Raw genomic sequence first — 15,875 nt, forward strand, 5'->3', positions numbered from 1 at the left:
TGAATGTGTCATATTATGTGGGTTACGTTGACTTACTGGAAAGCAATTTAATCTAAAACAGTTGTACCAAAAACTCAGATATTTTGTTATGAAAATTGCACCTAAAGAAAATGCCACTTTTTTTTTAACACTGCAAGAGTTGTTATGCAAACAGAAATAAGGATAGGGCTATCTGGTTAGTTATACACTAGAGTTTAATTCAATTGCCATTCGTCTAGGATTAAGTATTTGTCATTCCCTTAGTACTAAGAAATGTGCTTGTGTTACTTAAATGCACCTTCATTTAACTACAGAACATACCTGTAAGTAGCTATGGCATTGAAGGACAACCTCAGAGTTCGTAACAGGCATAAAAGCAATGATTTCATAATTAAAAAAACAAGATAAATTAATCACTCGTCTCTAGTACAAGATGCCAATGGCAGTTAAAATCACAGCTTGGTCAAGGAATCAAATAATAATGTGTCCATAGCTCATGTGTCCATGAGTCACCTTAGGGCAGAAACATAAACAGGTACTATTCATGGCACTAAATATGGTTAGAAGCAGCATGCTGTCCTTGTCACATGCTAATGAACATTGCAAGGGCTTTGACATAACTCTATCAGTCTTCACTTGTCCACAAGCAAAGCATGACAAGTATTAAGTAATTCTCGTTGCGAACAGCAAGAAAAGGCTAACAGGCTTTGTATGCTCACTTGACTCTGATTCATTGGTACACATTGGACTGCTAGTGCAGAAATGCTTAAAAAATTTAGTCTACACTGATAAAGTTTCAAAGGGGTAAAAAGTATGTAAGACTAAGGTTTTTCTCTTGTCCCTTTGCCTATATTACTGCGTTTCTCCTGAGCATGTGAGTTCTACCACAAGTTCTAAATGACTTCTACTAGCAGTTCTCAATTCAAGCTACTGCTTTCCAAAGCTCATGAAACAGTAGCAAGGGTTCGTTCACACTTTGGTCTAAAGTTTAAAAGCTTATCAGTCCAATTCTCTGAGTTCTGTTGTCTTTATTCTGTTAAAGACAACTGCAATTCAAATTTACAAGTTACCTGATTTGAGACCAGCATTATACAACCAGAAAACTGCTCGGTCATGGCTGTTCTGTTTATTGCAGGAGATGCATTTACGTTTGCATCCTACTCTGCAGAAGAATATTGCTTCAACAGCAATATGAAGAGGCAAAAAACCCACATAAAGCAGTTTAAAGAGAAGTGTCTTAAATGCAAATGTCTGGCTTACTAACTTTTTCAAGTTAGAACAAATACATTGAGACACCTGCCCACCAGTGCTGGGTTCTGAGCTGGGATTAGGTGCTCATAAGGATGGCATATAACAAACCATCTGCTGTCTTCCACACCCCTTATTTCTGTGCAGGTAGGCAAGAGGGAAATGTAAATACAGATGAACACCTGAAGCTGAACTCTATGATGATGAATGAGGGTGCTAAGAAGATTTGCTGAGTAGAGTTCCCCCTCCAGATCTGCCTGTGCTCAACCCAGCTCTAACCCAAGTTGTCTGGCCTGGGACCAGGCCGCCGAGACCCTTGCTGGAGCTGCAGCCTGTTCTGGCCATGTCCCTGCAGATCTGGAAGCCAGTCTGATTGACCTGGCAACCTGGCTTGACCTCAGCCCTGCCTCATCCCTGGCAAAGGACTGCCCTGCTGGCAGAGCCTGGCTATGGCCACTGGCCCAGCTCTGTGCCTCTGGCTCAGGCAGCACAAGGTCACTGCCCCGCCTGTTCTGCTATGAGGAGGGACGAGGGAAGGAATACCACAGGATGTCACCCTCCTGCCAAGGTACTACCATGATACTTAGGGAATTCTGAGCAACTCTGGAGTCTCACCAATCTAATGGACCAACCCTGCTGCTTCCATCTCTCAGCACCAGGCACCAAAGAAAAAAGATTGAGGAAATCAAAACCCAGGATCTGTGCAAAAAGGGACCTAAGTTAAATGAGACTAGAAAAGGGATACATTACTGTCCATGAGTATCTCCCAGGATATTTTTCTACGGAGGGTTTATATTTAGAATGATTTCAGGCATTAAGGGAATCAGCTGAGGACAAAGACTGATCAAATAAGCCCTTTGGTCTTTAAATAAACTTTCATACAGCATTTTCTAAATCTAAAATAGATTATTCCCTCAGGAAAAAAACCAAACCAAAACAAACTAAAAAACTTTAACATAATACTTGTCTGAATATGTGGTCTGCATGCTTTTGTTCTCTCCACCTCCCCCTGAGTTCTGATTTTTATATTTACAAGTTACTAGATTCAGAGATAGAATAGATTATTTATACAATTCATGCTCACAAATCTATCCAGACACCCTGCAGGAAAGGCACCAAAGTGTATCAATCTAGATGAACCATTAGAGACAACAAAAGTCATGTAAAACACAAAAGCTTGCAATAATAATTTTTTAGTTTATTTAAAATAACATTTTCATAAAGCTGTGCTAATAATTCAGCATTACGTAATTAAGCATTTTTTTGATTTATGATTAATAATCTGTAAAAGTGAAATGAACAACATATAGCTGGGTACTGCTGCATACAAGTAATTTCAAGCCATGGGTGTGCATACATTGCATTATAGCAGAGCCTTGACAGCCAGCTCCGTGACTCCGTTTTGTGGGACCAGGTTCTAACACGCAGTGCTGAGAGAATGAACTCCCTGACTGACAAATACTGTGACCAGATAAACTGGCAAGGAAAGGGAGATGGAACATCATAAGCACGTTTGTTATATTAATTACTAGTGACAAATTGGCAACTCCTCTCCCCTGGTTTCAGAGGATTTTAGAAGGACAAATCAGGATGTACATTTAAGCTTCAATCCTACAGCTGTCTGAATGCAAGGACCAAGAGGTCTTTGCCTACACTCAGTTGCAGAACCAAAGGCTAAACTAATTCTCTACTCATATTTTCTTGCTTGCTTTCAGTGCAGAAAATGTTAAGCCAAATACCATTTTGGAAGACATAATAAGGTCTCTCTATGTCAGTCCTGTAAAAACACAACCCATCTGTATTAGGATATGAAAAATACAATGCACACGTAGCAGTGCCTTTTCCACTTCTGTGCAGCACATTTAGGCAGTTGCATTTTCAGGCTTCTTAATCATGTATCTTCAAGTCACTTGATGCAGATTTATGGCTTAATAGGTTTTTCCATCATCTGCAATCCAAGCCGTCCAACCATCAGTAAACTGTTGAACAGAACAGTTGTTATAAAAAGAGGGAGGTGGAGGCAAAAATCCCGTAAAGAACAAGAAGGAAGAAAACATTGACACAACTTCATTTAGCTGAGCTCCACTAGAAGATTTCATTTTTCACAGAATTTACCATGTAACATTTTTAAAACAACATAATCCACAAATAAGTTAAAGCAAATGTTTATTTAATAACACAGACAAGAACAAAGGACAGGTGGTTACCTGGCACCAGCAATTATCCCGGGCATTGCCTTCTTGGAGTTGTAAAATCTCATTCCCATAACAGTAGACAAGGTGCCAGATGCCACTGTTGAAAAAAAGCCCAGTCAGAACCATTTGACACAGAAATGAGAGCTCAGCACTGCTTGGACACTGAGCAGCACCAACCAAACAGACCTACAGGTACAGGCAGGAATGCCTCCCTCTGTGAGTAAACAATTCACTGGATTTTCTTAAACAGTGAAGCTGTTGTCACAGCCTTCTCAGCACCTTTGGTAAGTGTGCTCCAATGCTCAGCAGAAGAGAGATCTCATCAGGGTTGAGACCACTGTCTGATCACCCACAAACTCCAATCCTCTGACCACTAATTCTCCCCCAACCCTTATTTGCAAAAGAATGATACAGGCAGGCTCAAAACTGCCAGAAAGCTGGAATGGAGACAGCATTCACTATGTGGGAGGTAAATATTATTTACACTTCCCATTTCTCTGCAACATTCTGAACTGGAAAGTGACACTAAATACTACAACTGAAAAGAAAACAACCCCCCTAGAAAATATGAATTAGAAAACAGAAAGCAATCCAAAGGATCAAACTGAAAGTGCAGTTTGATCTTAGACATTACTCCAAACTATTTAATTTCTGAATGTAGAAAAAGAATTCCATCAACATTCACATGAAATTTACGGGGTTGTTGTTTCTTTGAAGAAGGCAGGTCAAGGTGCTGTGTACCTTTCTCCAAAGCCTCAAGTTGTTTTGCATCAGACAGGGCAAAAGATATTCTAGAGATACTCTGTCAAGGTTTTGTTTCTGCATTTCTACCTGTAATGTATTCTGACCAACTCATAACTTTGCAGGAGCCACAGCTGCACACTGCAAGGAGAGCTGAGGAAAAATAGATGAATGAAGAGTTGTACTAGGCTGTAACACACCATTGCTTTCAAGAGGTCCATTTGAAGCACTCCACGCACCACATCAGGATATGTAAAAGCTGCTCATCCTTCTCCCATGACTCTGCCTAAAAACCTGTGCCAGAGATGCACAGCCACTTCTGCAGCATGCCAAAGTGGAAGTACAGTTCACAAATGGAAATTGTGCTTCACACTGAGCTGCATTCTACATTTCATTCCTTACTGACAAGGCAGTTCGGCCCTATACAGTGGCTTCATAGAGCCTTTCAGCACATTAGTCCAATTGGTTTGAAACAGTCTTAAATCACAGTAAAGCTATAGTATCATGATACTAGTAACAATAAGGAGTAGTTACAGAACTAGCAGGAATCTCAAGAGGTCATCTAGGACACCCTAGTGCCCAAAGGCAAGATCAGATCCTGATAGTGGTTTAACCAGATATTACAGTCCTACAGCAATGGAAGTCCCTGAGGTTCACCTGATCTCTTTCAGTGCTTCCTATAATACTTTCCACAGTGATTTCATTCTTCCCTTGAAGCGTTAACTGCAAGCTACACCCACAACTTCTTGTATGTTCTACTGTAAGCAAGCAGAATAGATCATTCCCTCTTTTCTTTTACTTTCTGTTTCTTCCGGAGTGTATGATGCATTGAAACATGTACTGCTCCTCTGAGATGCCTGTGCAAACCAGGGTTCCATAAGGCCACATATCACCTGTCACAGTGCTGTCACTATTGCAAAAATAGTGCTTATTCCATCACCACAGACTAGAAACGCCGCTTCACAACCAAAAAATTTCTACATGTGTTTCCTGCCCCTATTGTGTTGGTTTAACACAGTGCCTAATCCGGCAGAGGACACCGGTATTTCTCACCAACTCTGGATTCAACCCAGATTTTAGAATCTGGTACCATGCTCTTGCACAAATACCTCCCGGCTGTGGGCAGGAGGTCCTGCCACCACTTACAACATTTGTACAGGTAAAAGGGCACAGGGCAGCTGAAACACGCTAGAAAAAAAAGGTTACTGTTCCCACAGCTACCAGTAACACTCAGTATTCGATTGCCGAGCAAACTTACCGAGGGAAAGCCACACATTCTTTGGATCTTTGGACTGCTGGTAAGCGCCTAGTCCCGCTAAGCCGCCAAACAGCAGACCGGCAGCTAGGGAAGGGACGCTGCCTTGAATAAAAAATAAAGCAGTCAGCGACAGAACACACAGAGTCAGCCTACACACCAAACGAAAGCACTTTACAAGCTTCCCGTACTAGAAAATCCACAAGAACAACCTAAGCAAAGCGCACCAGACTGGGTTAGGTTGAGAACTTTGGGGGTTTTTTTAAAGCTACTTTGCAGAGCTCCGCGAGCACCGTTTGGGCGGCAAACAAGGACCTAGCGGCACTTGCGGGGTCACTGCGGGCAGCGGGCCGGGACTCTGCGGCTGAGCGCCCCGCAGCCTCGGCCCGGAGCGGGGCGGGGCGGAGCTGCCTGCGGGCACGGCCCGGACGGGCACGGGCACGGCCAGCGGCACCCACCTGCCTTGGCGTAGCCCACCACACCGCCCGCCGCCACCAGCGCCGCGTAGCCGAACCCCAGCCAGTCGTACTCCATCTGCGGGCAGCCGCGGGCAGCCGCGCCGGGCAGGGCAGCGCCGACCTTGGGCCGCCCTCCGGCCCTCCCCTCGCTCCGGCCCTCCCTCCGGCCCTCCCCTCGCTCCGGCCCTCCCTCCGTCCGTCCCTCCCGGTGCCGCCTCCCGGAGGTCCCGCCCGCCGCCCGTGACTGCACCCGGGGAGGGACCGCGCCGGCGGTGCTGGGGTGGTTCCGGGGGCTTTTGCTTAATTGACTGCCCGTCGGTAACGCAGTTGGAAAGTCAGAAATGAAGCAAAAACCACCAACCTCCCCTTCTCTTCCCGGGTTCGGCATCTCCCCGGCCTGGCGCGGTTGGGAAGCGGAGGTTGCGGTCTGTCCGCAGCGCCTCTTCTGCGCTGCCGCTCCCTCCTCGCACTCTCGCCGTGCCCAGCGTGGGACAGTCCTGCACACACTGTCCCAGAGCGGGTCCCTTCCACGGGGTGCACTTCTTCAGGAGCAGGCTGCTCCCGTGGGGGTCTCTGCGCGGTCACTAGCCCTGCCAGCAAACCTGCTCCAGGGTGGGCTTCTCTCACCAGGGGCTGCAGCTTCCTCGGGGTCACCTCCACCTACTCCAGTGTGGGCTCCTCCATAGGCTGCAGGGGGATCTCTGCTCCACTGTGGACCTCCATGGGCCACAGGGGGTTAGCCTGCCTCACCGTGGTCTGCACCATGGGCTCAAGGGGAATCTCTGCTCTGGCAGGCGGAACACTTCCTCCCCCTCCTTCTTCACCAGCCTTGGTGTCTGCAGTGCTGTTCTTCTCAAATGTTCTCGTTCCTCACTCCAGCTGCTGTTGCTGCTGTGCAGTAAGTTCTTTCTGCTTCCTAAATACCTTATCCCAGAGGTGCCACCAGTGTCGTGATGAGTTTGGCCTTGGCCAGCAGCAGGTCTGTCTTGGAGCTGGCTTACTGCCCAACATGAGAGTAGATCCTGGTGTCTTCTCTCAGAAGCCAACCTTGCTCTGTAAACCCAATATAAATGTCAAAAGCAGGCACCTGGATTCCTCGGCAGCTCTGCTGAGGACGCCACAAACATGTAGCACAGTGATGGTGATGTGCTACAGGGCACAATGCCCGTGGAGCAGCCTCCCCAGCACTGCACCAGGTGCAGTCCTGTTGTCCCAAAGGCAGGCTCACTAACTGGTGCCCTGTGCCACCTCACACACTGAGACAAGTATTTCCATTTGTCATTCTAGTTCGCACAAAGTAGGGAGTTGGGTCTGCTCACCAATCACCAAAACTTTACATTTTAACAAACTGATTACGCTACTTACACATTTTAACAAACTAAGGCAGAAGCATTCATTGGTTGCAATGTACATAACTTTTCTATAATTAGTACTTAACCCCCTTCCTATCTGCTAGTTATATCACTCACTTCTCATGCTAATTAGTCCACAGGTGCAGTTCTTCTCTCCACCTGAGTCTGGGGTCTGTTTTGAGTAGTTGGTCACTGAGTCAGTGGTTGTGATTGCCCACTGCCAGAATTTATTGCTGCCAGTTACTGCTCAGTTCTGCTGACTTCACTCCTGGTGGCTCTTGTCCAGACAGTCCCTTCATCTTGGGATTGTCTTCTCTTTTCCTTAAAGCAAAAGATCAGTCAAGCATATGATGCTCACAATACGATTGCTTAATCATAACTGTCCAGCAACAGCTACTGATTAACCAAAAAAAAAAAAAAAAATTTGCAAATTTTGACTCAAACACCTATTCAAATCTTGAGGGGTATCAGTCCCACTGCCTGAAGGAGAGTGCAGCTCTCCCAGTCTGGGTCTGCAGAGGTGCCTGGGATTGATTGGCTGGAGAGCAGCTTTGCAGGAAAGGTCTTGTACATCCTAGAGCATCACAAGAAGTTGTCCATGAGGGAGCAATGTGCTCTTGCAGCAAAGGTAGGAGACAGCACCCTGGGCTGCATTAGGCAGGTCGGGGCAGATGATCCTTCCCCTCAGCTCTGTGGTACGACACAGCTGGAGTCTTGGGAATTCTGTTCTAGGCTCACTGATGCAAGGCAGGCATGGGCATACTGAAGCTGGCCCAGAAAGGACCTATGAAGACAACTAAGGGCTTGGAGCATCTTCCATGTGAAAGTGTCTGAGAGAGCTGGAACTGTCCAGTCTGAATGCAAAGAAACTCAGGGTTTCCTTATTGAGCCATATAAGTATCTGATGGGAAAGGGTAAAGCAGGTGGAGCCAGGATCTTCTGTCAGTGGTACCCACTGACAGGACAGGGGATAATAGGCACAAGTTGAAATACAGGAAACTTCATTCAAACATAAATAAAATAATTTTCATTATGAAGGTGACCAAACAACAGAAGAGGCACTCAGGCAGGCTTTGAAGTCTCCATCCATGGAGATATTCTTCCCCAAACTGGACACAGCCCTGACCATGCTTTGAGAAAGAAAGGTGGACCGTGGTGGCCTCCAGAGGTCCCTTCTAACCTCAGCTGGTCTGTGACTCTGTGTGACACAAGCACCGTGAAACTGAAGCAAATTTCTCAGCTGATCTCTTCCTTCTCCCTTCCGAGAGGTGCTTTGAGAACTGAGCACTGAGGTTTGTGCTTGTGGCAAAATCTTTTATGTATTTTACAGAAAGGAATATGTCTTTAGGCCCATGACACAAGAGACAAATTATCTTCTGATAAATTATCTATTAAATTCAGGCAGGGCTTGTGCATTAATGGGTACCCAAAGATTACTGAACTTGTAATCTTTGTAATCTGACCAAGTTTACTGAACTTGGCAAGTTTCAAGTCCTGGCTACAGAGCAACACAAAAGACCTCTTGAATTGTGCTTTCTGCTTTATGTTTTTTCGTGAACTGCACCACAGATGGTAGCTATGCTTGAGCCTGAATAGATTTGCAATGTATTTCAACTGAAAGAAAGCTAATATGGTTGTCAGGCTTTCATGAAACCAAAAAACAAAAAACAAAAAAAACCCAAAAACACAAAACAAAAAAAAAAACCAAGCCAAAACAAACAAAAAACTCCAAAACATAACCAAAGAGAACCATCTACTGCAGTTTTACAAGCTCTGTGTCAAACTAGCAGTTTGCCTCAGGTTGTCCGGGAAAGCAGACTTACACTGAACAAATGACACCAAAACAATATTTTTACCCTCTTTAGCTTATCACCCCTTCACATTCTCAGTTCATTCTCTCATGTGCTGTGTTTTCCCTTTCCCATCTTTGTTTTCCTACTGCCTCGTCCCCATTTTTGTCCTAAGACTTTCTCTGTTTCCTTGGTTGTCCTCCCATTCCCGTGTTCTCAGAGCTTCATGCCTGGAAAAGACTTAAGACCATGGATCACATTTGCTGAAGTCTGCACTCTTTTGTGTAGAGAGCTCGATTTGCGTTTTTCTGCCATTAGATGGCCTGAAGCATCTAGCTAACACAGTGCTAATGTCTGTCAGCAGTGACTTGCTGATCAAACCAAGCTGTCTCTTTTGTTTGAAGCAGAACCTTTGCTTTCAGTTTAAGTACCAAATCAAATCAGATAGAAAGGTTTGGTGTTACCTACTTGATGCCATTGTTTTGCCTTGAGTGGCTATTTCTAGGCCTATTTCTAATGCCATTTTGCAGTCTCTTCATGTGCCCATCACAAAAATGACATTTACACAGCAGTCAGTTGTTTGTCATTCCCATGAGTGAGGCTTCATGCCCGCATAGCAAACCACCACCCTGCTGGCAGTCACCAGCCATGAGCCAGCAGGATTTGCTAGGCAAAGACCTTTTCTTGGATGACCCTCTGTTACCAAAGGTCTGAGTCTTCTCTGGATTCCTAGCATGGGGAGAGGATGGAGATGGAAAGCAAAGCCATAGCTATAGGGTATGGCTACAGACCAATGAAAACTGGTCTTTGTTTAAATCCACTAAGAATGATTTGCAGAGGGTCATCAAAAGTGCCCCTCTGCTGTGGAGCAATGCCAGTAGAACTTTTTCAAGCCTTATGTCAAGCTGTTATCATTCGATATTTGCGTGATCACAGGCTGGCTCCTGATGGAAGTTGAAGGCATTAATCTATTCCTACATGTGACAACACAGCATGGTGACCTCTGAATCAGCGTGTCCTAATGGGCTCGATTTTCCATCATCCTTCATTATGTTTGCAGCACCCTAATTCATCGTTTTGTGTTGCTGATGTCACTGATGTCCTCACAGCTCACATAAACCAGAATTTTTGATGCTTTAACTGAATTAGAAGCTGGTGAGTGACTCAGAAGCCAATGAGCAGACAATACTGCTGGCTACTTCAGAATTATGCCTCTCATAGCTATGCACTAATTTATTCATGGGCATCAAAGCTTCAGCCTTGCATTTGTGGGTTTCAAAATGATAGGTTTGTGGCAGCTGTGGTGCCCACAAATTAATTGAGACAGTGTTTGAAGGACAAGGCAGTGTACTCTAACAGAGGAATGGGATATTGCAAGAGAGTAAAATGTGCTTGGATTTTGCTCTGTTCTGCATCTGTGGGGACCCCTTCCCTGTAAGAGTTCCAGGTCAGGTTGGATGGGGCCCTGATCTAGTGAATGACGTTTCTGGCTGCTGTGCACACCTCTGATGTCGAAGGCACACACAGAACATACATCTTCACAGGGATGGGGATTTTTGGTAGTCTTTGGCTGTGTTCAACTTAAAAGGGAAATTACATGAAACCTGCAAGTTATTCTGCTGTCTTGGATCAGGTTCTGGCAGCTGATTCATGTCTCATCTCTCCTATTGACTTCACAGCACTGTGCTGTGGGGTGGGAAAAAACACCTGATGGTGCTGAAAGCACCTGGAGGAATAGTGTATCTTAGGAAAGTAAAGGCTTGTGAAGAAACTCTCAGCTCCCACATCTAACAGATAGGAACCTCTGTAGGAGAAAGTTACACTGAATTTGAGACATAGCAAGTCTTGGCTCTGTCAAATCGTGCATCCTATTGCAGCTCCTGTACTGCAGAGCCAGCCAGCAGAGTACTCCATGCCTTGTGTGATGCCTACTTGCAGTAATACACATTTAAACAAACCCTGATGAGTCCAAGGTCTGTTCTAGGCTGGGAACAAGTCTAGAACAAGGGGTGAAGCAATGGTGATGTCTCCTTCCTGCCACTGACAGCAGGTACAATGCTAGCTCCTCCAAATGTCTTCTCCTCCCTACCTCACACATGGAGTGGCAAAAGAGGAATGCATGCTGGTTCTCTCTTTCATTTTTGATGTATTGAATATCTCTATGCTAGGGAATTAAGGAAAAGCATTGTAGCCGTTACACCAGGTACAGAAGTTTGCACAGTCATGAAGCTGCTGGTACAGCATCACACTGTATGTAAAAACAGCCTTGCTGCTAGGAGTGCACAAAGGTTGAGGGAAGGGAACTGGTGATTTTCATTCATGAATCCTAATCCCAAAGTGATGGCAGCCTTTGCAGATGTGCTTGTCAGAGCTTCAGACCTTTTTCCAGTAGAGTCCTGAGCCCCTCCAAGGATGGAGATTGCCTAGCTTCCCTGGACTGGCCTGTTCCTGTTCTCATTTTAATGTTCTTGGAGTCAAAAGGCTTCAGTTCCACATACCTTAGATCTTACAGTGAGATATCAGCTCTTTAGGCCAAAAAGTCTTTAGCAGCTCGATAAGCAGAAAGGCACTCAGTGGGTTGTCTAAACAAGTCAAACTGACTTCAGTGGAAAGTCTGACTTGATTGGAAATCCCATTGGAGAGAGCAGCATGTCCTTTTCATGTCCCATCTCAGTCAGGGCTTCAATGAGTGACTGAACAGAACTGGAAACTTTGCTTCTTTGTTTATACTGATTCAGAAAGGCATTCTCAAATCAGAAAGAATTTTTTTTTTGTTGCTTTGCCATGATTAGAGAAGACAAGGAGGTACAGATGCAGGAGCCCAAGCTCTCTCTGTGGAGGTGCACCACAGTTGCTGAATTGAACCACTGCTGTTATTGTTGTGCAGGGGAGTCTAACCTTCCTTTATATCCTTCCTACCAGCCATCTCCTCCAGTTTTTCATATTTCCTCATCTTTTGCTGTTATTTCAAAGTAACACCAATAAGGTAAGGTCTCACTGGTTTTGACACACTTCTTCAGCTCAGCTGCCAGAAATCATTCTTTTCTACAGTGATTATCTGTATTGTTCTTTCTACAAAAAACAAAGGACTGGTGAGGCAGGTGTTGCACCCAAAAATCAGTTACACAGTAAAAACAGATTAGTTTACTTACAGAAAAGCATAACCTGGGGTAGCATTCATCAAAACAAAACAAAACAAAATAAAGCAAACCCTCAAATAACATCTGGAGACAAGGATGTTTTTCTGAATTCTAAATTAAACAGGCAATGTAACCCAGTTTTCAAATATCTGTATTTCTTCAGGTTCAGATTGCAACATGCTGTTATATCTTTATGTTCTAAACTGCCAAGCTTACTGCTTCTGCTGTTAGGTGATATTTTGCTATCCACCTCTGGAGTCTGAACAATGAAATGTAATGTTTGTCCTCTGGGCCACTATAAATAGTCACACAAAATGGTGAGCATGCCTTTATTTTCTTTGGGATTTTTCAGTTTGGGAGAAATTCCTCTTGTTAGACCAAGGAGGGGATGGGCCAGTCACAGGCTAAACCTTTCTTAAGTTCTTAAGTCTCTAGACCTTCCTAAAACTCCCTCTTTAAAATAATTACTCACTCTGAAATACTTCTCTCTTCAGCTGCCACCGTGACAGCAAGATAGCAAAGCCGTCTTCCTCTCCACTCTTCAAAATACTAAACAGAATTTCTTCTCTGGAAGTAAACTTTTGGTGCCTTTCTGCAGGATTTGGCGTTGGCAGCTATAAAAGCAGAATAAGCTGACTGAGGCAGATCCTGTCTGTTCAGAAGCTTCCCTGAGGGTTACCAGCCACGCTTCAGGACATCTAAAGGTGTAGTGTTCTTATTACAGAACTGCTGCAGTTTGCAATCCAGTTCGTTAAAAGACCCTGAAGTTAGCAATGTTTTCATAAAGTTGGTGGTAAATTGCTGTTATTCAAGATGTATTTTTCGAGCCATCACTGCTTTCTCAGAAGAAAGGCAGGAGAGGAGCACACAGTCTCCCTAGATTCAGGCATCCCGATTTTTACTGCTTTTGTGCAACAGTGCTGCTAACCTGCCATGTGAATTCCACCACAGTAGCTACAGGAAATAATCATTCGCATGTTTGCTTCCTTGCTTTGTTTTTTTGGACATGATGACTCATACACGTAACTTTTATCTTCTGTTTGCCACACAAAAATATACTCAAGTCCTCCCCTCACCTTTTTTTTTTTTTTTTTTTTTTTTTCCTCTGCAGCATGCTTCGTCTGTTGAGATTTTGTGTGCTTTACGAAGAGTTTGAAGGGAAAACCTGCTCGGACGTTGGATGGCCTCCCTCTAGTGGCTGCTGCTGTGGAATAAAAGTAGGGAAGTGATCGAGCGAAACCAATGTTAAGTGTTTCCATCAGCCACTGTATGAAATGAAAGTCAGTAAACTTGGGAAGAAGTCTTTTGCCACATCAAAATACAACACAGAATCACTTCGTTATTGCCAAAGCTTAGTTACTGCTTTTTCAGCCCTGAAAATACTTACCTTCCCCACTTTCCACCTCTCCCTCTCTGTCTTTACTCATGATGATCTAAGGACACTGGAGGACCAAAATCTGCATGCACATTTTTTCTTTTTAATTTTTTTTTCCAGTTCAGTTAGTTGGCCAAGTAAGACAAATATGCAAGCACCTGGTTTTCTGACATGGACTCCTGTGCCTGAAATCCTATCTTGTTTTTCTAGCCACACACATTGATCTAGTAAAAGATCCTGTTTGCTACTACAAGCCTTGTCCCTACAGATATTTAAAGAACAGGTAAGATCTGGGAAGAGCAACACCTTTATTCCATTTCCAGTAGCTTTTCTTTTGTTCTCTGCTGTAAATATTGGTATCTTTAACAACCATATCTGTATGTACAGCCAGCAGTTGTATTCCTGTGTTTAAGATCTTGCTGATTGTGATTCATTACACCTGTCTTTTAGACATTACACTTGTCTTTTAATGTTTGTGTTTTTGTGGAAAAAGATAGCAATGACAGGGTAGCAAGACAAAAGTTGGGGCTGGAAAACAGCCCATTAAAAATGACAAAAATAGAAAGCTCCTCCAGCTGCAAGAGGAGCTTTGCCCTGGTGTCTCTTTGGGATCTCCTGTACTTTGGCCTCCAAGTGTTATGTGGAAGGTGAGATTTGCAGACAGTGTGAGACAATCCAACCCAAGCTGCATTTACAGAGCATCCCAAAATCCTGTCTCATGGATTTATGCTCTGACACAGCAGAAATCAATATTGCTGCTGCTATTCTCTTGACCGATTTTAGTGATTTTGTAGGCTAGGGTATTGTTGCCTGAAAATACCAGTGGAATTTCCTCTCTCAGTGAAGAGAAACTGATACTTTTACTCACACTAGATTTCCCACAAACTAATTCTGGGTCATATTTGTGTATTTTCACCGATTTCAATGTAGTTATGTCGATGTGAAATTGCTGTTGTTGACACTGACTGAAGTTCTAATTTTTTTTCATCAACACAAATAACTATGTTATGGATTAAGGATTCTTGAAATTAGATATTTATTGCTAGCACAGGAAGAAGAAATGGAGAAAAATTTACACATTATCATGACAACCTCCATGGCTCTCTTTCATATCAATCCACTTCACCACTTCCAGGTCACCTCCCCATGATGTGTTGGGCATGGATCCTGAGACACCTGAAACTAGGTAACAGACAATCAAATAGTTAATCCTTTTAACAGCCTTGTGTTCAGGTTTATGGCCACTCTCTGGTACCTTTCTCCACACAACCGGGGTAAAATGCTTTAGAATACACATCAAAAGTTGCCTGGCTGCTAACATGGTTGTCCATTTTCTTTGCTGAGAGCAGCTTTCATGACACAGACAAGATGTCAACCCAAAAGAGCTAAAGATTTCATTTGAGAAATAAAATCACTCTTCTGCAACAGCCTCAGTATGATACTGCATATGCTCATTCATGTAACCTTCCCAACCAGCACTGCTCTCCAAGTGCTATTAGAACATTGGGCCACTAACACATAGTACCTTCACATGAATTTAGTGATAAATGCTGGATCTTTGCTTTGGTTTTTGTTGTTTGTTTGTTTGTTTGTTTGTTAGTTGGTTGGTTGGTTTAAGCAAAGAGACTAACAGAACAAATTCAAGCACAATATAATCAGAAGGAGTTGTGGAAACTCAGTAATAGCCTATCATGTTATATAATAATATTTATAGATTTAGGCAGATCACAGGACCTATCCAGGAGGTTAACACGGAAGAGTTTGTCCTCTGCTTGTCGCTAATTATCACCTTCTGCTTGTCACTAACACGTTCTACTAGGCCAGGTTTCTCAAAGTCCCATCCAACCTGGTCTTAAACATTTCCAGGGCTGGGGCATCCACAGGGTCTCTGCACAACCTGTTCCAGTGCCTCATCACCCTCACAGTAAAGGATTTCTGCCTAATATCCAATCTAAACCCACCCTCTTTCAGTGTAAACCCATTCCCCCATGTTTATACCTACATGCTGCTGTAAAAATTCCCTCTCCATCTTTCTTGCAGGCCCCCTTTAGGTACTGGAAAGATGCTCTAAGATCAACCCAAAGCCTTTTTATCTCCAGGCTGATCAGTCCCAACACTCTCAGCCTGTCTTGATAGGAGAGGTGCTCCAGCCCTCTGAGCATTTTTGTAGTGCTCCTCTGGACTTGCTCCAACAGATCCATGTCCTTCTCATGTTGGGGGCCTCAGAACTGGATGCAGCACTTGAGCTGGGCTCTCACAAGGGTAGAGTAGAGGAGAGTACCATGTCCCCCAGCCCTCTGGCCATGCTGCTTTCAATGCAGTACAGGATATTTTTGGCATTC

General features: G+C 44.1%; 1 protein-coding gene across 2 annotated transcripts; it reads right to left on the minus strand.

Moving 5' to 3' along the window:
• Positions 1-2,404: 2,404 nt before the first annotated feature.
• LOC146441531 (transmembrane protein 14C-like) lies at positions 2,405-6,105 on the minus strand. Of its 2 annotated transcripts, XM_085051930.1 has the most exons (5): positions 6,055-6,105; positions 5,877-6,008; positions 5,422-5,523; positions 3,435-3,519; positions 2,405-3,206 (listed from the first exon to the last, which is right to left on the minus strand). In XM_085051930.1, exons 2-5 carry the CDS (start codon positions 5,950-5,952, stop codon positions 3,149-3,151), a joined length of 321 nt encoding a protein of 106 aa, XP_084908056.1. In that variant the 5' UTR covers positions 5,953-6,008; positions 6,055-6,105; the 3' UTR covers positions 2,405-3,148. The 2 variants fall into 2 exon arrangements, with proteins under 2 accessions (XP_084908056.1, XP_084908054.1); XM_085051928.1 differs by lacking the exon at positions 6,055-6,105 and having other exon boundaries at positions 5,877-6,036.
• Positions 6,106-15,875: the final 9,770 nt, after the last annotated feature.

The sequence above is a fragment of the Lichenostomus cassidix genome, chromosome 2 (genome assembly GCF_008360975.1).
Source record: "Lichenostomus cassidix isolate B80296 chromosome 2, HeHo_3.0, whole genome shotgun sequence".
Classification (NCBI taxonomy): domain Eukaryota; kingdom Metazoa; phylum Chordata; class Aves; order Passeriformes; family Meliphagidae; genus Lichenostomus; species Lichenostomus cassidix.

Bases quoted from the DNA above. Each gene is read 5' to 3' on its own strand.
- LOC146441531 (XM_085051930.1), bottom strand. From the start codon at position 5,952: ATGGAGTACGACTGGCTGGGGTTCGGCTACGCGGCGCTGGTGGCGGCG. The intron at 5,524-5,876 runs GTGGGTGCCGCT...TTTTTATTCAAG, and splicing joins GGTGGGCTACGCCAAGGCAG to GCAGCGTCCCTTCCCTAGCT. The intron at 3,520-5,421 runs GTAAGTTTGCTC...TTTTTTCAACAG, and splicing joins GAATGTGTGGCTTTCCCTCG to TGGCATCTGGCACCTTGTCT.